This window comes from Vipera berus (assembly GCF_964194415.1).
Source record: "Vipera berus genome assembly, chromosome: 1".
NCBI classification, from domain to species: domain Eukaryota; kingdom Metazoa; phylum Chordata; class Lepidosauria; order Squamata; family Viperidae; genus Vipera; species Vipera berus.
The window spans coordinates 207,802,776-207,828,175 of NC_138202.1; the positions used below are offsets into that span (position 1 = coordinate 207,802,776).

The window sequence follows — 25,400 nt, forward strand, 5'->3', positions numbered from 1 at the left end:
GCCGGTAGTGTCACGTTGCCGTTACCACTCAGCGGGAGAAGTCTGAAGGAGCAAAGGGAATGGGGCGTGGCTCGGCGCCCAGATCCCTGAAAATATGGATCCATTTGTCTGGCAGAGAGGAGGGGCTCCCGGGAATCTCTTGGTCCTTCGGTTTCTTAAAAGGATAGGATGAGCAAATTAAGCCTTCCCTTTTATAGCTTCGGAAATGCATTTCATAAATTCAATCAATCCCATCAGAATACAGTTGGAAGGGACCGTGGAGGTCTTCTAGTCCATCCCCCCTGCTCAAGCAGGAGACCCTATATACCGTTTGGGATAGGTGGCTGTCGGGTCTTTTCTTAAAAACCTCCAGTGATGAAGCACCTACCACTTCTGAAGTTATAATTCAATCATAAATTAATGGAACTTCTGGAGCTATAATTTAATCATAGACTAATGGAGGGCAACCCATCTAAATAAACCTGACATTTGAATCAATTATTTTTAGACAATATAGGAGAATATTTGTAGCTCAGGGTTGAAATGAAAGGTCCTTGGTATTCTCTGAACTTGGTTGTTGTTTTTTTGCAGATGTTTCATTACCCAAACTCTGTAACATCATCAGTACTAGCAGTGACGATGTTACCTAGTTTGGTTAATGAAACATCTGTAAGAAAACAAGCAAGCTCTGAGAACACCGGCCCCTTATTTTTGGACAGCTAAAAATGATTGAATTTATGAGCATGGCTCTTCAATATGTTAATGTTAATACACTTATCATTTTCAACGTGTTGTTTTTCTTAAAAAGTCAATATAGAGAATTGCCTACTATTGTCTGTTACGTGTTTAAGGATTCCAGTAAAAATGGTTTTGATTTATTGTCTAGCCTACTTTTTCAATATTAAAATGTGCTGTATTTGGCATAAAAGTTGCACCGCTTTGAACAACTAAGTCTCATTAAGCACACATTAGATTCATGTATTTATTTGACTTACATGCATTGCAATCAAAAGAGACTTATGCTTTGCAATAATTCTGTAATAATATAGTAAAACACCAACTGTTTGCTGAGCTTAAGTATTTTAACTCAACAAATTTTGGATGTTGGAAAAAATGTTGCAGTGGTTATATATAGCTTATAACATTAACGTGATATATATATATATATATATATATATATATATATATATATATATATATATATATATATATATATATATATATATATATATATATATATATATATATATATGCCATTGTTACTTCAGGATATAAATTGTTAAGGTAAATATATCTGATTTAGAAGATTTTTTTCCAGAATCATAGTATATTTTCACAGAATCAAGTAATATTGATAGAAAATAAGATAGCCTTGGTTTTAATGTGTCAAATTTGCACCTCACATGCAATTTTTTAAGTTAATAGAAATTGGATGTGCATATCTATGACATAATTCTGTGTTAAAATGTAAAAACAGGTGCAGGCATTAAACTATCATCTTGAATGTCTGTGCCATCATGATTTCCAACATTTTCATAAGCACATCTTATTCTAGGCCAAGAGTTAAATGTGGCCTTTGATAGCCTGCTGAGGACTCCAATACTTTCTGAAAAGTAATTATAGTAAGGGCGGGGCTAAATTTGATTTATTTTATATAGGGATCATTAAAACCCTTCTTTTTTATGACCCTGTAATCCATTAATTCAGGCTAGTCAGGGTAACTGGATGAAGCTGAGCGTTTACTGGCCAGATGCCCTTCCTGATGCCACACAGAGTTTGCAGCAGATATTTTTTCTTTGAGCCCTAGGAAAGTAATATCTGCTGCTACCTACAGTAGATTTGAACTCTTAACCTATTCATTAAACCTATTTATTATTTTTATTATTATATAATTATTGTTCACATGATTATTAATCATATACACAATTTTTCCCTTCTATTGAATTAAAATTACAATTTGATAATAACTTTTGATGCTCTCTGAAGGCTGCCATCAAGGCTTTTAGGGACTGTATATAGTCCTGGGACCTCAAGTTGGTCAGTTCTTACTCTTCAGGTGATTAACTCCTTCCAATGATCTCTGAAAAAAGAATGCGATGGTAATGCCAATATTGGAAGTGCATAGAAAATGGCAAAATGTGATGCAGTATTTCCCAGGAACTCTTGAGAAATCAGGTTGAATGTGGATGCGTACATCTGAAGAATTATTCTACATTCCAAATATAAATCCCAATCCTATAATTAGACTGCGCAGGGAGGAAGGAAAGAGGCTAAATAGATGGCAGATGGAGCACTTGAAACAAAACCTTTTGAAGACTATACTTTACTAGCACATCAAGCATTATCTACCAGACAGCTGCACAGGCCCCAGTGAAATTTCATGTAGTTGGGGAAATTCAGAGTTGAGGGCTAGACCGTGGTTAGCCTCCTCTCTCACAATGCTAAAACAGTTGGTAGTTTTATTTTGCCTTGTGCCATAGCTGTCTCTGAGCTCAGACAGAATTTGGCAGGGGATCTTAATTCAATGAAGATAATGTTACTGTAAGCTCAGAAGACAGTTGTTGGGTAAAATTTCAGGGATCTGCTTCATCTAGTACAGGGGTGTCAAACTCAATTTCACTGAGGGCCGCATCAGCATTGCGGTTGCCCTGGGGGGGGGGGTGGGTATGGCCAGGGTGGGCGTGGCCTACTGGGTGGGCGTGGCTAGAGTGCGTATGGCCTACTGGGTGGGCATGGCCAGCTATACATCATTTGCATCAAGGGTGCCTATGGGGGCCTGGGCAGGACAGATCTGAGGGTCTCTGGCAGAAGGAGGGTCTCTGGACCAGGGCCAAGGCAGTGGGGGCCGTTCCCTCACTGTTTCCAGGATGGTTTCGCGGGCCACATGAAACCACTTCGCGGGCCGGATCCGGGCCTTGTGTTTGACATGACTGATCTAGTACCTTTTGAATATTGGTATCTAAATAAACTGAAGAAAGATATCTCTCAGGTTTTATTCTTTGAACCAATCTTTTGTATGGACTGATCCTCAACCTATTAATCACATCATACATCGTTACGTCCAAGCAACATTTCAGAACTTCAAGAGTCTTGCTTCAGCTAAAAAGAAAGATGCAGCTGGGTAGCATCAGCACAATGGTGAGTCCCATTTCCACAAGTCTAGACCAGGGTTTTTCAAATTGTCTTCTACAGAACCCTGGGATACTATACGAACTTGCTGGGGGTTCCATGAGAGACTAGAGATAAAAAATAGTTATCTCCAACACAATAAATTTCTGTCACTAGAACTATGCTTTTTGTTCAGGAATTCCAGGTTTGTTTTGTTGGGTTTGTTTTTTTTTTAAAAAAATTAGGGTTTCCATACTCTGAAGACATTAAAAAACATCTGCTCTAGACCACTTCCTCTTACCAATTCATGTCATGCTACTATGGTGGACACAGACAGCTATGAAACACCATTTATCAGAAGATGAACATGTGATGTAGTTTAGTAGCCTGCTAAATCCCTTGATATTCTCCATCAGAATACCTGTCCTTTTACTGTGCTTTCAGATTGTCCCAACACTTCATTTTTATTGCCTAAGGGTCATAAGGAGGTAGATAGTGAAAAAGGCTTGTCCTGTGATTTAAAAATGAAATTCATTCATCAACAGATTGGCTTTCATATGTACTAGACACCATCTAGAATGTTTTATAAAAGATTGACAAATGATTATTTGTATTGGTATTGCAAGAAATTTGAGGACACTTCAATCATATGTTAAGGCCATATTTTTTCTTACACCTTTTTTGGAGTAATGTTACAAATTGCATTGACAGAATTATTGAGAAAACTAGTTTTTAAAGATGCCTGCATTGTACTGATTTATCCACCAATTACTTAGAATTCAACATGTTCAGAACAAAGGAGGGTTTTCAAGTTTTAACAATAACAAAAAATATAATCCTTAGATGAGAAGATACTATAATTCCAGGTATGAAGGAATGGACTTCAGAGATGTATGATTTAGCAACGTTTGAGAAAATTATATATTTGGTTAATCAGGAAATGTCACATTATCTCTTCCTTTCGGGAACATTTTTGAATATTCATGGTCAATATTAAAAAAATAATGTTTCTTTTTTTTAAAGATCAGGTGAACTTGGGATATAGTTGTAACTATATTTTTTGTTTGAGTTTCAAATTTATTATTAAAGTTTTTCTTTTGTATATGGTAATTTTATTTTATGTATGTCTGAAAATGAACCATTAAAGTATTTGGGTTGAGAAAAAGCCTGTTAGCTATTGAGGAGAAAGTCCACAAGCACATCACTGTCATGTACAGTATTCTATCTTCTCCTGAGATGAAAACGGGACAATTGAAGCCCCAGGAAATCCTATGGATCATCAGTCCACTGCTAAGCACCAATCCTGCTGGGAGTGTTTTAGGGAGAGCACAGTCAAGTGGGCTTGTTCCATTGCAAACCAAGAAAAAAATGTTTCCCGGGTGTCCCACTGACCAAATGTTCCAGTAACTGTGAGAGGGATCTCGGAGTCCTAGTGGACAATCACTTAAATATGAGCCAGCAGTGTGTTGCAGCTGCCCAAAAAGCCAACAGAGTGCTAGGCTGCATTAACAGAGGGATAGAATCAAGATCACGTGAAGTGTTAATACCACTTTATAACACCTTGTTAAGGCCACACTTGCAATACTGCATCCATTTTTGGTCACCACGATGTAAAAAAGATGTTGAGACTCTAGAAAGAGTACAGAGAAGAGCAACAAAGATGATTAGGGGACTGGAGGCTAAAACATATAGGGAACGGTTGCTGAAATTGGGTATGTCTAGTTTAATGAAGAGAAGGGTGAGGGGTGACATGATAGCAGTGTTCCAATATCTCAGGGGCTGCCACAAAGAAGAGGGAGCCAAGCTATTCTCCAAAGCGCCTGAAAGCAGGACAAGAAGCAATGGATGGAAACTAGTCAAGGAGAGAAGCAACCTAGAACTAAGGAGAAACTTCCTGACAGTTAGAACAATTAACCAGTGGAACAACCTGCCTCCAGAAGTGGTGAATGCTCCAACACTGGAAGTTTTTAAGAAGAGACTGGACAGCCATTTGTCTGAAATGGTATAGGGTTTCCTGCCTGAGCAGGGGGTTGGACTAGATGACCTCCAAGGTCCCTTCCAACTACTACTACTACTACTACTACTTTTTCTTATTATTCTTATTATATTAGGGTTGGTACTATTGAATGCAGCTGAGAAGTCTCTCTGATCCCACAGTATGTATCTCTTTAGTTCCCAATTACTTTTCTGCCCATATTTTTTATTTATAAGATCTCTGTTGCATTATATCTCTGGCTCTTGTCAGGCAACTAGTTTTCTGCATGATAGAATTCACAATGTTGGACAATCAAATAAGTCATCTCCTACTGTAAACGTCAGAGTTTTAGATATCATCCTTAATACCCAAAAATATTAAAAATGTAAAAGGCATTTGCAGAATGACATTGTTGTTTCCTTGCTCTTTATCTCAGGTCAGTGCTTTATTAAATGATTGCCCGAAATTGACCCCTTGGGGTGACTGAACTCATGAGTTTAGTCAGCATCAGAGTTCACACAAATTCCTGAGGATTTATGTAAGACACTCCAAAAATTGTGAAAAGTGACTGAAGGATTAAATTAAGGTAGGCAATTTTTCTCCATTAATTCATATATTTACAATTTTGAGAGCATGTTGTGGACTCTTACAAAATGGTGGTGGCTATGATGGGCATTGCCCCCACCTATTATAAAGTCAAGGTATCTTTTCTAAACCCCAACAATGTATTCTAAATAATCTCAGTTTATCTCCCCACCCCACCCACATGGCATACTCACAAATAAAGCACTCTGCTCTAGTCAACTGCCCTTTAAAAGAAAACACCTTTCCAAAAATGCCTGGAGGTTATGCAAATAAGGAGGTTCTGGTAGGTGTTAATGGAGATCCTTGACCAAACGTGCCTGAGGCTAGAAGAGTATACTGAACAGATTTAATAAAATATGGCTAACAAACAACTCAGGATTTATATGATTTGAACTGTGCTTTTGACCCAAATCAGTTTGATGGCCGTAGGCAAAACCTTCCTTTCCCCAAGCAATATGGGAGCGCAGCATAGTTTTTAAAAAATACTTTGAAAATGTTATAGAAATATATACATTTTAGTATTATAATTTTCCACATTTCAAATGATCTATGCATTTCCAATTAACCAAAATAGCATTGCTTTTGTGCAAGAGACTGGGTTTTAGATTTCTAAAACCAGTGTTTATTTATTCCGTCTTCTGAGCAACTTTTGTCCCAGTTGTACAATTTGTATAATTGAACTTAGTTTTGCAATTATGGAGACTGTTTATCTTCATCAAATAATATAATCTTCTCACAAACATGGTTCGTAACCTACCATAGATAAGATAGATATAGCTCGTCTTTCTCCATCTCCCACAAAGTTTGTGGCATTGAGAAGTCATGTATCTTCTTTGAGTAAAAAGATCCTGAGAACTATACATAGAATGAAGGCTACTGCTAAGCTTGTAAGCCGCCCTGAGTCTTTGGAGAAGGGCGGGATATAAATGGAATTAAAATAAGTAAATAAAATAAAACTTGAAAAATTGTGGCTGGCCCAAAAAAGGCATTGCAAAAATATAGATCCCATTATAAGTCACTAAGTCGCTGCAGAATTAAGTCTTATGACAAATTATTGCTATAAAATTGCCAGAGCACAGCAGGTGGCAGCAGCTGGCCAATTTAAGCAGAAAAAAAAGCTAATAAAGGAGAATATTTGTAGCTCAGGGTTTACATAAGGGGTCCTTGGTGCTCTGTGAGCTTGCTTGTTTTCCTGCAGACGTTTCATTACCCAAACTAGGTAACAACCTCAGTGCACTGATACGATGTTACCCAGTCTGGGTAATGAAACGTCTGCAAAAAACGACAATCAAGTTCAGAGTACCAAGGACACCTCAGGAAAAAAAAAAGCTAAACACCATTTGGTCTACACATCTACACGGGAAACTACCAGGGAATTCCAGAACTTTACAGTGGGGAACGAAAAAGCATCCCAGAAAATTATGACAAACGGCAAGAAAATTACATGCTTGCGGCCACTGAATCACCGGGAATTGCGATCAACTCGGAATGTTGTCAACTAGAAGCCACATTTGTCAGTTGTGTCACACATTTCTGTCTTGAGAGTTAATTGTTTTATGCATGTCATCTAATTACCGAATTTTGAAGAAGACTGCGAGAAAATCACACAAAGGAGGAAAACCTGAGTCCAGTCTTACCAAAAATTAAAGCTAAATATCTCCTGGATGCAAGAACCCTATGAATGGAATAATTCATCATTGCGATTAAAGTTAGAAGCGTAAACTGCGCTTTAATTGTCGCAATCGCGAAAAAGCAAAGCCTCCCTCCGACTCCTATGAGGCGCCTCATCGGAATCTGCCGGTCTTGCAGAGACAAAAGGCTTTCAGATCCTAGGGAGGGTCTCGCGCTCGGGGAGAACGAAAACAGGCGGAACTACAGTTCTGAGGAAGAGGAGAGAAGGGAATCTGTGCGCCGCCGCACCTTGTCCGGGTCCCGGCGCTGCGTTTGCCACCGCGGCAGTTTCGGGACAGGGAAGAAAATGGCGGCAATATCCGAAGAACACCTGCCGCAGCGCCCATTTACGGTTGGGGCTGCTACTTCGGCTACTCCGACGACGGGGAGTTTATCTCAGGGGCCGTCCGGCGGGGCCGGGGCCAACCCGCTGTCACGCAAGCTCCGCAAAGTGCTAGAGACGCGGTTGGAGGCGGACAAAGTAAGTCAGGTTGATCCGTCGCCTCCCTCTTCTCCTTTTCCAAATTCCACTTTTCTGAAAAATAGCGTCTACTCGTGTCTGAGGCCGGCTCTGTCTCGTCTAGACTAGAGGACAGAAAACAGCACCCAACCGGCTATATTGAGCTTCTATCATCCCCAGCGACTTAGCTGCAGGGCATGATGGGTGCTGTAACTGAACACACTGCAAAGGGCAAGTTGGCTAAGGATTCCCTATGATTCATCCCGGATGAAGGTAGAAATGTAAGATTTTCACTCCGAAAACCATGATGGATCTCCCCTCAACCCTGTAATTTGACACCCTGAAATTGCTACCTAAATGCCCAGTATCCAGTTTCTGAAAGGACTAGATGTGAGAATTGAATCTCAGAGTGATTTTAAATTTGTGACTTTGTTCATGGCATAGCTGCAGTTTAAACACAGTATCATGTGATGGGAAAGTGAAATGTGCAGGTGAGGAACCTGCTGTTTTTAAAAAACATGTTCTGAAAGTGATATTTCCGTTGCATTATGTCTATGATGACATATTCACAGGATGTGTAGTTAAAATTTGATGTTGCATTTATCAAGTGCAGGACCACTGCAATGTATTAATAAGTCAAATGCAATATGCAGAATTAGTAGTCATATGATAATATATGAGATGGTCAGATTATTATTGTAAAGTAATCCTGAGGTTCTTGCTTATTGAAAATTTGGGCAGTCTGTCGTCGTCCCCCCCCCCCCTATTTACCTTCCCTAGAACATTTCCTTTCAGATTACATTGCGAAAGTTGTTACTAAAATGCTGAAATATGGATGTGTGCTTCCTGAGTTGTGTGAAGAAGGACTGAAGAAGCTAAATCTATATGTTATGTTTCTAGAAGGTTTGACATACTTTTTAAAAGTTTAGATCATCCTACAAATTAGAAATTTCCATCTCACTTCCTCAGGTAACTGCCACATCAGCTGTAGCCTGAAGAATGATAAAAAATAATAATCAATAAATGTTTTTTTTTGGTCTAGTAGTTAAGGTACCAGGCTAGAAACCTGGAGACTGAGTTGTAGTCCCACTTTAGCCATGAAAGTCATCTGGGTGATCTTGGACTGATCATTCTCTTTCAGCCCAAGTCACCTTTCAGAATTGTTATTGTGGGGAAAATAGGAGGAAGGAGGAGTATTATACCTGTAGTCCTTGACTTACAACAGTTCATTTAGTGACCATTCGAAGTTACAACAACACTGAAAAAAGTGACATGATCATTTTTCAACTTACAACCATTGCAATATCCCCACAGTCACATGATCAAAATTCAGACACTTGGCAACTAACTCATATTTATGGTCGTTGCAGTGTCCTGGGGTCATGTGATCACTTTTTGTGACGTTCTGACAAGCAAAGTCAATGGGGAAGCCAGATTCACTTAAGAACCATGTTCCTAGCTTAACACTGCAGTGATTCACTTAACTGTTGCAAGAAAAGTCATAAAATGGGCAAAACTCACTTAACAAACGTCTCATGTAGCAACAGAATTTTTGAGCTCAATTGTCACATGTTGAGGACTAGCTGTATATGTTTGCTGCCTTGAGTTCTTTATAAAGAAATAATAAAGGTAGACTATGAATTAAATAAATAAAATTGCCCACAAAACTCTAACCTATCCCTTGGGGTTAGATTTTATATTGTGAGGACACTGAAGCATTAGATGCATGGCATTTATAATGTAATGTTCTGGCAAAATTTGTTTGTGGGCTTTTATCACATTGGATATCACAGAATCACTGTTACATATTGCTCTCCAAAAATAATTGCAAATAGATGGATATGAATTAAGTCTCCACTCACAGCTCTTCTGTGTGATATGTGTACAGTATAACAAAAATGGACTATCTGTTTCATGGTGTTGTTTTGATAAATCCAAGGCACAAATCCTTAACAGATCCTAATGTTTTTATATATAAATTCTGTGGTGCTGTAAAGTTTACATTAATGGTTGTTATAAAATCCTCAACATAGTGTTTTGAGTAGCAAAGTTCGATCTCATCATGTGACGTATCATGACGTATTGCAACTTTTTCCCCCCTTTGCAGAGCCAGGGTGGGCATGGCCTGTGCGTGATGCATCCGGTCACCAGTTTGACACGCCTTATATATGGATTGGGGGGGAAGTTAACATAGACACTCATAGTTTATAACCACAGTTTGTGGCAACAGATTACAGTGAGAAAAGTTCCCTGGGTCTGCTATACAGCCAAAACCACACATTTAAACCAGGAATCTCATAATATGTACACCTAGGCTTTAAAATTCCATTCTTTGTTTACAGTTCTTATTAAACATATTATAGAATAGATTTTTTTTCTTAATATTGACCAAAAAAACCACCCTCAAATTTATTTCAACATCTGCTGATTAGTGCAAAAATATAAAGAAAAATCTTTATGTATTCTTAAATGTATACAGATACTTTACAAAAGAAACTCACCTCTCTACAAACAGGTGGCATTATCAGCCTTGAATTTGCTTCATAAATGGTGTACAAAAAGCTGTATTTTGTGAGGCATGGATTCTCACAATTGGTATGCACAGTCACAAAAATATTTCCAACTGCTGGTCTATTTCATGCTCACAGACTTATTGATGCTGCTGTGCTACCAGAATTAGGTGTGAAGCATGCACCCAGTATTTATAGCAACAGATAACAAATCTATTATTTAATCATAACTTACATGTGTGAGTACAAACTGCATTGTGAAATCACAGATCTTGTGATGTATATGATTACTTAGCAAGAGAAATCTATATGAGAGAGCAGGTTTTAAGTTACGAAACTGCCTTTGTATCAGATTTGTATCATAGTAACAGAATAACAGTTAAAAGGGACCTTGGAGGTCTTCTAGTCCAATCCCCTGCTCAGGCAGGAATCCCTATACCATTTCAGACAAATGGCTGTCCAATCCCTTCTTAAGAACCTCCAATGATGGAGCACCCACAACTCTGGAGGCAAGTTATTACACTGGTTAATTGTTCTAACTGTCAAGAAATGTCTCCTTAGTTCTAGATTGCTTCTCTTTCTTTGTTTAGTTTCCATCCATTACTTCTTGTCTTGCCCTCAGGACAATTCTGTGTGTATTCTTTGTGTGCTTCTAAGTGCTTCTTTTGAAGTAGAAAGGAATGGGTGCTGTTTTCTGCCACTTGAGCGGCACTAAAGCTTTTTCTACAGCAAAGTTTCCCCTGTATAATCCATGGAACCAGAAGGCCTGCAGATGTTGCCTCAGTTCTACCATAGATTTCTGTCATACCTGATTTTTTTTGTGTGTGTGACTGGTTAGGGCCATGTTTCAAATGGCCAAATATTGCTACCATAGCAAATATAATACCTACCTAATAACGTGCTCTGTTAATTAAGATGTGTTAACAAGCCAAACTATGCTACACTACACTATACTAAATAGTCTATGGTTAGAAGTGATTGAATATGGGATAAAGTGAATTTTATATTTATATTAAATATTTTGCATCATTTAACATGAACAAGTTTAGTGACTGAAAACCTAGAACTAGGTATTTCTTAGAATACTTTTTTATGCATGAATTGTCAACATTGTCTTTATTACATATTTTTGTAGGAAATGTTAGAAGCACTCAAGACTCTTTCAGACTTTTTCGTGGAAAACAGCTTGCGCACTAGAAGAAATCTGCGTGGGGATATTGAGCATCGTAGTTTAGCTATCAACGAAGAATTTGTCTACATTTTCAAACAAGTGAAAGAGGTATAGAAAAAATGGGGAAAAAATGAATCATTCTCAAGATAAACTCATCTGGTAGCTGCTGTGCTGCAGGTTGTTATACAATCTACTGTTTTTCTTATGCATAATTTAATGTTTTCTTTTAAGTTTTTTACTATGTTTAGAAAATACAGTTTAATGAAACCATGTGTACATTGTTTGACAAATTTATTCATATAATCAAAAGATATAAGATGAAATTACCGTATGTTTGAGCAGGAGCTCTTTTTTCTCTAATAGGACACCCATCTCTTTTTCTTCTCCCATAATTTCTCCCACTTGTTCTGGAGGTTCCCCAACTTTCTGGAGCAAGTTTCAAGGATTTTACATGGCAAGGGAAATTTTTCAATTCTGCTGATAGAAGTAATCTTGAATTTGTTGAGAGAAATAGTTAATCCAAAATACTAATGGCTCTTATTATTTATTGATTTAAACAAATGTATTAATTATATTTTTTTCTAAAACCTTGTTTTAAGGCACAAAAGGAAAATTTCTCTCAGTAACTAATCCCAGTATATGTTATATGAACAGAAAGTAGGGAGGATAAAGCAGCCAGGATCTTTGGTCTTACTATCTGGGAAATAAGAGGCTAATGGCTGCCACACATCTGGAATTATCAGATTGGGGAAATCTGACTTCAGATTAACTATGGCACTAGCACTTTTAGGTTGATAGCTCATAGCCCAATACTTACAACTCATATGCTGACATACAAAAATCCAAATAAAGACACCAGAAGAATAAATTATGGAGAGAGTTGTACTAATAATTCATATTCTAAAATGGAAGAAATGTGCCAGTGAAACAGAAAATTGCTAGTATGATCCCACACGTTTATGGATGGAGAGAATGAAAATGGTTAGAGAGAATAAAAAAGTAGACAGTAATTAAGGGACAAGCTGATAGAGTTCTGAAATCTAAAGAGCACCAGAAAAATATTTAGTATCATTCTTCTTTCATTGGACAGTTTTATTTTGTTCAGCTTCCATTAACATTATTACAATGTCCACAAAAACCTGCATTTCCAAAGATTTTTGAAGCCTGCAGTGTTCTTATTTCAGGCTGCAAAGTCTGTATAAAATAGAAAAAACATTTCTACAGTTATATAGGAAGGGACGCGGTGGCTCAGTGGGTTAGGACGCTGAGCTTGTCGATCGGAAGGTCGGCAGTTTGGCGGGTCGAATCCCGAGTGCCGCGTAACAGAGTGAGCGCCTGTTACTCGTCCCAGCTTCTGCCAACCTAGCAGTTCGAAAGCACGTAAAAATGCAAGTAGAAAAATAGGGACCACTACGGTGGGAAGGTAACAGCGTTCCGTGCGCCTTTGGCGTCTAGTCATGCCGGCCACATGACCACGGAGACGTCCTCGGACAAGCGCTGGCTCTTCGGCTTTGAAACGGAGATGAGCACCGGCCCCTAGAGTCGGAAACGACTAGCACGCATGTGCGGGGGAACCTTTACCTTTACCTTTACCTTACAGTTATATATTTGAATATCCAGGGGTTGTTGCCCCTACATGGGAATCCAAAAGTCATACTTCATGGGGAAAAATTAAGCAAACTGCTGATTGCTGATTATTGTTTCCTAGTAATGTACAGTAGAACTGTAGGAAATGTGCTGGTTGAAAAAACTGTCAAAATAATTTGAGGAGATGGGTTCAGGAAAAAGTATGTAAAGTCCAAATATAATATTGGCCCATCCCACTCATTCTGGCAGAAGGACCCCAACAGCCAAGGAATTTTGGCTGGAGGAATCCAGGAAAAGAGGCTTTTTTTTTTTTTGCAATGACCCCTGCCCTTTGGAACATCTTGCCACTTGAGGTGAGATCTGGCCCTACCTTTCTGGCCTTCAGGAAGAGCCTTAAAACCTGGCTATGCCGGATGGCATGAGGCTTTGATGGAGAAGCTGTAGGCGGTCGGTGCAGTGACAAAGAAGGCCTCGTTGCTGCTCTATTCAAAACCCATGGTCTTTTAGTCCGTTTTTAATCTTTTGTTATTTTAATCTGTTTTTACACTCATAATTTTTTATATCTTTGTATTTTATTATATTACAAGCTGCCTAGTGTCACCTCAAATGGGTGAAATGGGCGGCATATAAATTTAATAAATATTTTAGGCCACCTGTTATAATGTCTATTTCCATGCAATTTCAGGAGCTTGAAAACATAAGTGAAGATGTGCAGTTAATGAGCAATTGCTGCCAGGAAATGACTAATCACTTGAAGGTATTGTGCATGTGATGGGGAAAGTGCACATTTTTCCCTCTGGAAATGTTACTTATAAGCAGTACGACATTACACAGCATTTTTTATGGCACTGTAAAGATTGTTCATGAATAGAGGTGCTAAAAGATTTGCATGAAAAGAAATATTGATGATTTTTTTGAAGCAGATCTATAATGTATCTGGGTCTGTCCCAGAGTAGTCCTTTCTTTAGCCTGGCAATATTGAATTTGTTTCCAGTTCAAATGTTAAGAAAGCAATATACGTGCAATAATTGTTTTTAAAAAATGTTCAGCCTGTGTCCCTGTCAGTGAGAAGAAACAGGAAATTTTAAACTCTTTAAAATGCTCTTCTATTCATTCTTACCATATTTAAGTACCATATAGTATATTTAAGAGTAAAACTATGTCCTTAATGACAACTCATTTTAATTATCCATATATGTCTTCCAGGCAACTAAGGAGCAAACTCAGGATTTAATTGTCAAAACAACAAAGCTTCAAGCAGAGAGGTAAACGTTTTCCTCTTAAGATAAATGAAAAATTTTTTGTGGATTCAATCATTCACTTTTATTCTGAATAATAATCTTAGAGCTACTTTACTTTGCTTTATTAGGTGCAGCTTTCTCTGTTCCTAGAGAAATAATTTCCACTGTATGCTATGGTAAGAAATTAGTGCATCCTGAAAATCTACTAGTTCTGTTTTTATATCTGAATTTAGGTAATAGGTTTAAAAATGGATGTCATATGAGAAGGAAATAAAATGAACAGATTGATTTCAAAATTTCATTTACTAACTGCATTTCAAAATTTTACAGAAGATGAACCTGTGTGACAGAATAGAGAAAAATCAATAAAATACAAAGACGTTAAATTCTAAAATCTAAAACTGGCATTAAAGCAGTTCTGGAATAAACCCAAAATATAAGCCAGCAATTATGCAATTATATAAAATATTATTTATAGCAGTGTTGTTGTATATAGAAAGAATAAAAATAATTTAATATTCAATGAAAAGGCCACAATGCAAGTTTCAAGTAGGCTTTTCTGGGGGGGGAAATTCTATTCTGCTATAGAGCATATATAAATTGTGTTTTACTGGATTTTTTTATCTGAAAATAATGTACAAAGTATGTTCTGATACAGAGTCCTCCATTTATTGGGCCTGACCCTTCCAGTAACTTGGCTTTTGCACTTTTAAGTACAAATACATAAGTGCTTGTCATGAGTGGTTCAAAATTTTGTGATTTCTTTTTTATGAAACCAGTAATTAGATATAAACTTGAGGCCGGTTGAACAATCACAAAGTGCCCAGTATTTCCAGACATTTAGTTTATTGATCAGCTGCTTTCTCCTGTTCGTTCATGGATTCCTTCCCTGTTGTTCATGTGTGCTGTTTTAAGAGAGACGTATGTATATTCTGAATTGCTGTATAGCGTTTTTAACAGGATAAAATGTCTGTATTCTGGATGTCTTATGTCTCTTTTAACAAATGATAACATTAAAAGTTTTTTGAATTGATTTCATGCTAAAAAAACACTTTTGAAAACTGAAGCCATCATTTGACATCAGATTCCGATGGTTTGAACTCCACTTCTGAACCCTCGGAAGAGTTGTCTTCCGAGCACAGAGGAGAGGTGACAAGCTCTCATGGGGTGCAGAAATGGAGTTCAGTTCCGGATGAATTGAATTCCTGTCTCTGCACCCCTTGGGAGAGATTCCCTTCTGTGCGCAAAGGAGAGACGACGTCCTTCTGCAGATTGCAGAACTCAAGCTCACATTCCGATGAGTTCTGTTTCTGTACCCCACTGAAGGAGAGTTCCCTCCCGTAAGCAATAAAGGCAGCAGGATAGATAGAGCTGCAAAAGTAAGCAGCGTAGCGTGCCTTGGGGCGGGGGAGGCCCGTTGAGGCCTGGCACAGGTCACATAAAAGTATCTCTTCCCCCAGAAGGTAAAAATCAGAAGCCGGGCCTCCCCTCCCCCCCTCCCCCCCCTCCCCAAGGCAGTGCATGCTTCTTATTTGGGACTTAGCTTAACAATCTAAGGCTCATTTAACAACTGCGGATGGGACCGCTGGATTTGAAGTCCTTGAGTGAGCAGCCACACAGGCAGTTAAGGGAGATGACACAGACCACTTGTGTCATCTCGCTTAACCACCACTTGGCTGAACAACCAAAATTCTGGGTTCAGTTTTGGTTTCAAGTCAAAGACTACCTGTATAACCTCCTACTTACTCTCCCTTATGTTCATCTCCTTTTTCTTCCTCTGTTCCGAAGAGGAAAGTGCCCTGCTTAAGACTTTCCTGCTTGAATGGCTGCCATCTCCTAAGCCAGGGGTCAGCAACAATCAAAGAGCAACTTGGACCCATTTCCCAGAGGAAAAAAACACTGGGAGCCGCAAAACTCTTGCACGCACGTGAGGGGGAGAGCTTAATTGAAGAGTTTAATTAAAAGGAAATAGAGGCTGCTGTGCATGAGTTCTCTCTCTCTCTCCCCCTCCCTCTCTCTCCCTCCCTCTCTCTCCCCCCCCCCATCCCTCTCTCTGATCTTCTGCTCACCTGGCAAGCTAGCTTCACGCTGTTCTCGGACAAGCTGACACACATTCTTATTGGGCTGACTCTCCTGAGCTGCTGCTGCTTTCTGCTGCTTCCTGCTTCCTGTGGAGACGCAGCAAAGGTAGGAGCCCCACCCAATAAGCTTGTCAGCTTCTCCGAGAACAGCAGAGCAGCATGAGGCCACTCTCTTTTTTACACACACACACACACACACACAGAGAGAGAGAGAGAGAGAGAGAGAGAGAGAGAGAGAGAAAGAGAGAGAGAAGGGAAGCGCAAGTGCCTCTCTGTCTCTCTCTGCAAATGGCAGAGGAGGACTAGGAGCCACAGGAGGAGGCTGAAAGAGCCGCATGGGCCTCCAGAGCCGTGGGTTGCCGACCTGTGTCCTAAGCCTATGCGAAATAAATTATAATGGTCATGAACTAAATCATTTTTTTTATTGCAGCCAAAGGTTAGAATTAAAAGCACAGATAGCAGATGCTTTCATAGCAGAATTCCAACTTTCTCCAGAGGAGATGAACGTCCTTCGAAGCGCCAGAGATGGGCCAGTTACTGAAGTAAGCACTCTAAAATACATACGGTAACCTTCTTTAGTATATTGAATAAAAAGACTTCCTTTTCTGATCACCATTTTCTCTTGGGATAATATGAATAATCGTGCTACTTGCAGTAAAACTTTCCATAGCAGACATATAAGGGCAGATTTAAAAAAAAACACAAACCTATCCTTTTGGACCATAAAAAAGGCTGAGCGCCAAAGAATTGAGGCCTTTGAACTGTGGTGCTGGAGAAGACTCCTGCGAGTCCCTTGGACTGCAAGGTGATCAAACCGGTCAGTCCTAGAGGAGATCAACCCTGACTGCTCTTTAGAAGGCCAGATCCTGAAGCTGAAACTCAAATACTTTGGCCACCTAATGAGAAGGAAGGACTCACTGGAGAAGAGCCTAATGCTGGGAAAGGATGAGGGCAATAGAAGAAGGGGACGACAGAGAATGAGGTGGCTGGATGGAGTCACTGAAGCAGTAGGCGTGAGCTTAAATGGACTCCAGAAGATGGTAGAGGACAGGAAGGCCTGGAGGAACGTTGTCCATAGGGTCGCAGTGGGTCGGACACGACTTCACAGCTAACAACAACAACAATCCTTTGCAAAGATTCTAGCTAGAAGAGCCTGCATAAAAGAATATTCTGTAATCCAGAGATAGGAGTTAGGAGACAAAGAAATGTTCATAACATGAGAACTGATTATAATCATTTGTGAACAGAAGGGCCATCACTGATATTCACAATGTCCAGTGTGGAAGTGGTGAAAATAGCTTGATACTATATAATACTGTTTAGTTGTATACTTGGAAATCATTGTTTAGATTGTAATTGCCTACTGTGTAATTGCCCACCTGGGTGACACTGTTCCATGTGTCTTCTCTTTCCTGCTGCTAGTTCATTGTATCTAATAAAATAATCAGCTTCAAACAGAGGCTGTTATGGAAATTGCTTTCCCTAGTAAACAGCGATAAAATGCTATGGGATGCTTAGCCTTTAGTCACAGTAGCAAATAGTGTGGCACAAAACAAGTATGCTGTACAACAATCTTTATTTTAAACTACAAAACTCTGGCTCAGTACAGCCTATTTGGAATACAACACTGAATACGTTTGGAATGGGTGAAGTCAGTTTACTTTGGTTTCTAAATTGTATGTTTTTGAATGATAGTTCTGAATTCACAGTCATCCAATATATAATGAGATGGTGTCTTCGTTATGGTCCCTCATGTTTGAAGAGTCTGTTTCCAAAGGGAGCAAAATCAATGAAGACCTAATGGCATTTGTCACTCATGAGCAGATTACACTTACAGAATTTGTATAGACAATTATAATGAAATATGGGATTTTTTTTTAAAAAATAATCATATAAATATATTAGAAATATTTACATACTTGAATATTTGCATTAGACAAATACGGAAAGAATTGTAACTATTATTATACTGACATACCAGTGTAACAATTTTTCTTATATTTCTTTTACTTTTTTGTTAAGGTTTTATTGTTCTTTACTTTCTTCCCTTAGACAATATACAGGTGAAACTCGAAAAATTAGAATATCGTGCAAAAGTTCATTTATTTCAGTAATGCAACTTAAAAGGGGAAACTAATATATAAGATAGACTCATGACATGCAAAGCAAGATAGTTCAAGCCGTGATTTGTCATAATTGTGATGATTATGTCTTACAGCTCATGAAAACCCCAAATCCACAATCTCAGAATATTGTGAAAAGATGCAATATTCTAGGCTCAAAGTTTCCCACTCTAATCAGCTAATTAAGCCATAACAGCTGCAAAGGGTTCCTGAGCCTTTAAATGGTCTCTGTCTGGTTCAGTAGGAATCACAATCATGGGGAAGACTGCTGACCTGACAGTTGTGCAGAAAACCATCATTGACACCCTCCATAAGGTAATTGCAAAAGAGGTTGGATGTTCCCAAAGTGCTGTATGAAAGCACATTAATAGAAAGTTATGTGGAAGGGAAAAGTGTGGAAGAAAAAGGTGCACAAGCAGCAGGGATGACCGCAGCCTGGAGAGGATTGTCAGGAAAAGGCCATTCAAAAGTGTTGGGGACTTTCACAAGGAGTGGACTGAGGCTGGAGTCAGTGCATCAAGAGCCACCACACACAGACGGATCCTGGACATGGGCTTCAAATGTCGTATTCCTCTTGTCAAGCCGCTCCCGAACAACAAACAACGTCAGAAGCGTCTTACCTGGGTTAAAGAAAAACAGACCTGGTCTGTTGCTCAGTGGTCTCTCATCCTCTTTTCTGATGAGAGCAACTTTTGCATCTCATTTGGAAACCAAGGACCCAGAGTCTGGAGGAAGAACGGAGAGGCACACACTGCAAGATGCTTGAAGTCCAGTGTGAAGTTTCCACAGTCTGTGTTGATTTGGGGAGCCATGTCATCTGTTGGTGTTGGTCCACTGTGCTTCATTAAGTCCAGGGTCAACGCAGCCGTCTACCAGGAGATTTTGGAGCACTTCATGCTTCCTTCTGCAGACGAGCTTTATGGGGATGCTGACTTCATTTTCCAGCAGGACTTGGCACCTGCCCACACTGCCAAAAGCACCAAAACCTGGTTCAATGACCGTGGGATTACTGTGCTTGATTGGCCAGCATATTCACCTGACCTGAACCCCATAGAGAATCTGGGGCATTGCCAAGACAAAGATGAGAGACATGAGACTGAACAATGCAGAAGAGATGAAGGCTGCTATTGAAGCATCCTGGTCTTCCATAATACCTCAGCAGTGCCACAGGCTGATAGCTTCCATGCCACATTGAGGCAGTAATTGCTGCAAAAGGGGCCCAAACCAAGTACTGAGTACATATGCATGCTTATACTCTTCAGAGGTCCGATATTGTTCTATGTACACTCCTTATTGATTGCATGTAATATTCTAATTTTCTGAGATTGTGGATTTGGGGTTTTCATGAGCTGTACGCCATAATCATCACAATTATGACAAATCAAGGCTTGAACTATCTTGCTTTGCATGTAATGAGTCTATCTCATATATTAGTTCCCCCTTTTAAGTTGCATTACTGAAATAAATGAACTTTTACACGATATTCTAATTTTTTGAGTTTCACCTGTATATATTGCCATCACTATTTGAAAAAAGGGAGCAAAACCAATATATTTTTATCACCATCTAAAGTAACATACCGTACATTAAACACAGTTAAGATCCTCTGTGTATGAAGCTGCTTCTCTCTATGCTATAAACGTACAATATGTTTCAAGTTTAAATCCATTTTAATTTATAATACCCTATTTTGAGTTTTAAATGTCATACTGCAGGCATGAAACAGCAGTCCCCAAATGTCCAGCCTGCTGGAGATGAATTCTGAAAGTTATAGTTCCAATATAAGTACCAGGTGTGCTGTGGTATGATTATTTGAATGTACAATAGCTATGTAAACAAAGTTAGTTTGAATTAAATTATCACAGCTTTTAATTTTGTTGGGGGACAATATGTTGACATATTGACATATCCTTTTTTTAATTAAAGGATTTTTTTAAAGTATTGAGGCGAATAAAGCAAATTCACAATGATGTCAAGATTCTTCTGCGCACCAGTCAACAAAGATCAGGGTAAGTTTGCACTGTCTAAAACAACTGGAACCATCAACTGAGTAAAACCTCATAAATTGAGTTGTTAACATATTGAGGTTTACATTGGAAAATAAAAACGTGAAGACAAATGTAAACTCATACGGGCTTAGATATTTTTGCTTCTTTAATTCACTTTTTGGTAAAGACTTTAAACATGTTAAACCTGCAGTTTGGAGATTATGGAACAGATGGCACTCCTCCAGGAGACTTCTTACGAACAGCTGTATCGTTGGGCACAAGGTATCATTATTATTATTATTATTATTATTATTATTATTATTATTATTATTATTATTATTTATTAATTATTATTATTTTCATTTAAATATTCTTTCTTGTAGATCAGCGGCTTCCAACCTTTTCTTTATCCCTCTTCCCCTAAAATGCTTCTGATATATTCTCGCACCCCTTACAAAAGTTTGAAATAACTGCAACGAATTATGCATATACGTTATAATTTTGAAAACCCAGGTTTTTGCACCCCCTGGAATATTACCTCACTCCCCCTGTTGCAGATGGAGATAGGTGGCTTTTAGAAGTCTGTATAGCATGAGTAAAGGTAGCTCCTGCTTCTGCTCTATGCTCAATTACAGCAATCTCAACAGTATATTTTCTTCAAAGTGGATAAGATTGCTTGTTAAGGCAGTTTCTGGCAAATCAGTTCATACTTGCTCCAGGTATATCCTGAATCTGAAATCTATTTAGGAATCTCGGAAGCTACTTTTCTGTACTTAGTAATCTACCTAGGTTTCATAGTTAATCAAAGTTTAGAAGCACATATTGTGGAATTTAAAAAGATAGCAATAGTGTTTAAACAGATACTGCTTCATAGCGCTTTATAGCACTCTCCGGGCAGTTTACAATGTCAACATATTGTCCCCCAACAATCTGGGTCCTCATTTTACCGACTTTGGAAGGATGGAAGACTGAGTCAACCTTGAGCCGGACAGGATTGAACTCCTGGCAGTTGGCAGAGTTAGCCTGCAATACTGCATTCTAATCACTGTACCACCAGGGCTTATTTAAAGAAGATAATATTTTGATACTCAGGGATGATTTTCTTGTTTTTAAATAACAGTAGAATTTAAAGCCGCTTTATTAGTCATGTGGTTCTTACTTTTCTGCTTTGTCAGTCATATAGTTCTCTCACCCTAAAATTGGTGGATTTTATATTGATGGTTTGTTACTATTGCTTTTCCGCTTGAAGTCAATTTGCACATGTTCTTCCCCTCTGTCTTCTAGACATGGAGCAACCACTGCCATTGTCTTTCCCTAAAAGTCTGATTTTGTTGCCTGTTTCTAGACAGAAAATTTCTGCATCCCCGCCTTGCTTGTTTTATATAGCCATGGTGTTTTCCACAGCTACTTTGTGGCTGTCGCTGTATTTCCCATAATAAGTACGTACGTGAAGGGTAGACAACTACTCCTAAATATACAGAGGGCTTCTGCCAGAGTGGCAAAGTACAGTTGTATCTAACCAGACTTCACCAGGGCAGCTGAATTCAGACGTTGGCTTCTAAGAAAGGGCACTATAAAAATGCAGTCTTTTCTCTAGGGTTCAATGTCATTGATGAAATGAGGAGAGACATGTTGTCAAATCCTTAGCAATACTGACATAAGACTTGGCTTGTTTACAGGTGAATGCAGGGCTTTAACACAAGAAACCTGTGATGTTTCTCCAGTTCTAGCTCAGGCAATGGAAGCTTTGCAAGACAGGCCTGTTCTGTACAAGTAAGTTTCTGCTATAGTTACGCACACAGCATGAATACGTGGAGAAAATTAATACGAATATGGTGGGGTGTATGTGTTCGTTATAAAGTTGGTCTCAATTCTAAGTGACCATTTAGATAGAATTCCTCCAGAATAAGATACCAGGGCTACCCATCAAGAGTGAAAACCTGGTAGCTACGTGCCTTATTGTTTTCATCTTGTCATTAGAGTAAAGGAGAGGAGATGAGGCTTCGAATGGGTTAGTGAGAGAAAGGAAACCTCTCCAGTTCTGCAGAGGTTGAAACACAGATGTATGGAAACTTTTTGAGGACATTCTAACTGCTGGGAAGAAGATAACAGAAGGTTCTCAAAACAACGAGAAGGTGTTTGCATGAGCTACATGGACATTTGGGAGGTTCGGCTGGGAATGTCATTGGTACATGCTTTGGTTAGATATCCTGGGATTTTAGAGTTAAGTTTAGAGTGAGAAAACGCATGAATTTGCCATAGAGCACTGGTAAATGATTTGAAAGTGGCTCAGGCAAGTCACCATAGTCAGTGGGAAAGCCAGCAGGAAATTGGCAAGTAGGGTAAGTGGCTGCTGCTAGATAGGGAAGGGAACGACAGGGTGTGAGAGAGGTGGGGATCGGGAAGGATATGTGAGGTTGTGCAGGAGGTGCAGGTTGGAAATGCACATGAGGGTGTTGGGGTGTGCAAGAAGTTTGGTCAGGATGGGTGCACAAGGGTGCACAAGAGGCATGGGTTGGGAAGGGTGCAGACTGGGAAGAATGCATGGGTGTGCAAACAAGGTATGAGAGAAGTGTAGTGAGAATCGGAGAGGACTTATTCCAAGTGACTTGCAACTTTCCCTGCCCCACTGACTATCAGGAAAAGTTGCAAGAGGAGCTCGATGTGATTGCAGGGTGCTGCAACCAGTTGCAACTGTGATCCTGTTGCCAAGTGGCCAGATTGCAATCCCTTGACTGTGGGCATGCTGAGGCAGCCAGAAATCCGTAGACTGGTTGTAACCTTTGTTTGTTCAGTTCTCACTCAGAGGCTGAGTGAGTGAGTGAGTGACTGGTCATAGATCAAAAAATACCTTTTCTGTTAAAGTCTTGAGGAAAGACTTGAGTTTGTGGGTATTTTGTAAAATGTTTGATATTAGTAGGCATAACTTCAGAAATTTCCTCAAACTTTTGAATGCCTTGAATCTGTCTGTGTCTGAAAAGGGTATATGATCTTTTGGCACAGGTTAGCTTTTTTAAAAAGTAATTTTGATTGAATTTTTTTAAACAAAAATAAAAGATAATAAAAAATAAATTAAAAGAAAAAAGATAGAGAATAGAAAAATAGAAAATACATAAAATTTAAAAAATCAAAAGATATTTAAATAAGTGATTTCTAAGCTTTAGAGCTGTTATAAACAAACAAAAATCCTCCCCTTGGAAATTACATTGCATACTATAGATCGCTTCTTCCCATCTCCAGCCCTTTTCTACGGCAAATCCAAGTCATTAACTCAGTTGTTAATCCGTTTTCAGCAGAAAGTCCATAAATGGTTTCCAATATTTTATAAAAAATACTTAACCTGGTCATACAAGTTAATTTTGAATTCATTTTTCTTAGGCAGTATTCTGATATTATCAATCCTTAACCTGATACTAAGAGGTCATAGGACCTGATCTCTATCTCTAGAAGAAGGTAGTGATAGAGATCAGGTCCTATGATCTCTTAATATCAAATTAAGGATTGATAATATCAGAATGTTCTTTAGACCACAATAATGCTCTCTTTACAGTTTTCACCAAGTTGATCTCTATGAACCCCTGGTCTCAAACAAGATTCTGTATTTCCTAAATCAGTAATAGTCCATTGCCTATTTTTCATCTCTTGACTTGATATTTGTATTCTCTTGCCATTATTGCTGCTTTATTTTCCAAAATTTCCACCTTGAATTTAATTTGTTTCACCTCTCTACTCAGTTGTCCTGCAGATTCTTCAGAATTATTTTTCATTTCTTCCTTCAGATCTCTTTTAAATGATACATTCACATAAGCAGTTATTGATACTATTATTGTACTCTGCTACTCCACAGATACTTTAAAAAAAGACAATTGTCTTCCAAATGTGTTTAAGAAAATTGTGGAGGGTGCAAAGCCATGTTTTTATGTAGGCTGATCTGTGGCTGTCTATCCCACAATGCCTCCTGGCAATCAAACTCATGGGATGCCTGTGGGCTTTCTGGTGGGGCACAAATGAGCAGTCTCCTGGATTTAATGCCAGGCTATTGGTATTTGCCATAACATTGTCTCCACTGTTCATAGGGCCATATCAATCTGCCATCCCCCACCCCCAACTCCGGAAGCTGGGATGAATGAGATTTTTTTTTAATCTGGGGATCACATATCAAACGTGACATTCCCAAAAATAGAAATGGAAGAAGAAAGAAGTGTAAAAGTCAAGAATAATTAATATAATTTGTATTAAAATCCAACTCGTTAATTAACAATCAAAGGGAGTTAATATTACTTCCCTAGTTATTTCATTCGGTTCCTCTTTGTAACATTACTTTCTGTATTAGTGATAATTTTGGGGGGTATTTAGGGGTCACCATGAAGGCATTTATAGAAGTGGCCCAGAAGTCTAATGATGTGCTTTGCGTTGCTTATTTATGAGTAACACAATTGATCTCTTCTTTTTTGACGTCTTGTGAGAAGAATATAGATGTATTTCAGATTTACCACAAGGTGGCAATATTGGAATGTCTACCATGTCCAGGGCAGCAGCTCCCTTATCTTGATACAGTGTACCTCACTAAAATATATAACTCACTGAAAATGATATGTATATTCCTTAGGCATCTTAGAAATGAAGGTGAATTTCCCTCAGATATATTCCTTTACTTTTCTGCCCAGTTGACATTTCTTCCTGTGAAAATGTTCACTTTTAATACTGGAAAGGGGTCTTGGTATTCGGAATTCCAAAGGTTTGAAAGTGATAAGTGTATTCTGAATCAAGCTGCTGAGTTATTACCATCTTCTGACTATTCTGAATCAAGCTGCTGTATTGTGATTGATGATATTATCACTATTAACAGTTCTCTTCAGATAGCTGAACTCAAATACCTTGATCATCCAGAAATACTGTATTTTCTGGCGTATAAGACGAC

At 38.7% G+C, this 25,400-nt stretch overlaps 1 protein-coding gene across 1 annotated transcript in view; it reads left to right on the top strand.

Annotated features, from left to right (window-relative positions):
- Positions 1-7,573: 7,573 nt before the first annotated feature.
- Positions 7,574-25,400, top strand: part of COG6 (component of oligomeric golgi complex 6) — a 34,564-nt gene continuing 16,737 nt past the window's right edge. The window contains exons 1-8 of the mRNA XM_081323611.1: positions 7,574-7,799; positions 11,424-11,567; positions 13,732-13,803; positions 14,253-14,311; positions 16,799-16,910; positions 20,418-20,500; positions 20,691-20,761; positions 22,159-22,252. Coding sequence (XP_081179737.1) covers positions 7,626-7,799; positions 11,424-11,567; positions 13,732-13,803; positions 14,253-14,311; positions 16,799-16,910; positions 20,418-20,500; positions 20,691-20,761; positions 22,159-22,252 — 809 coding nt within the window. The 5' untranslated portion in view covers positions 7,574-7,625. The remainder of the gene's footprint in view (positions 7,800-11,423; positions 11,568-13,731; positions 13,804-14,252; positions 14,312-16,798; positions 16,911-20,417; positions 20,501-20,690; positions 20,762-22,158; positions 22,253-25,400) is intronic.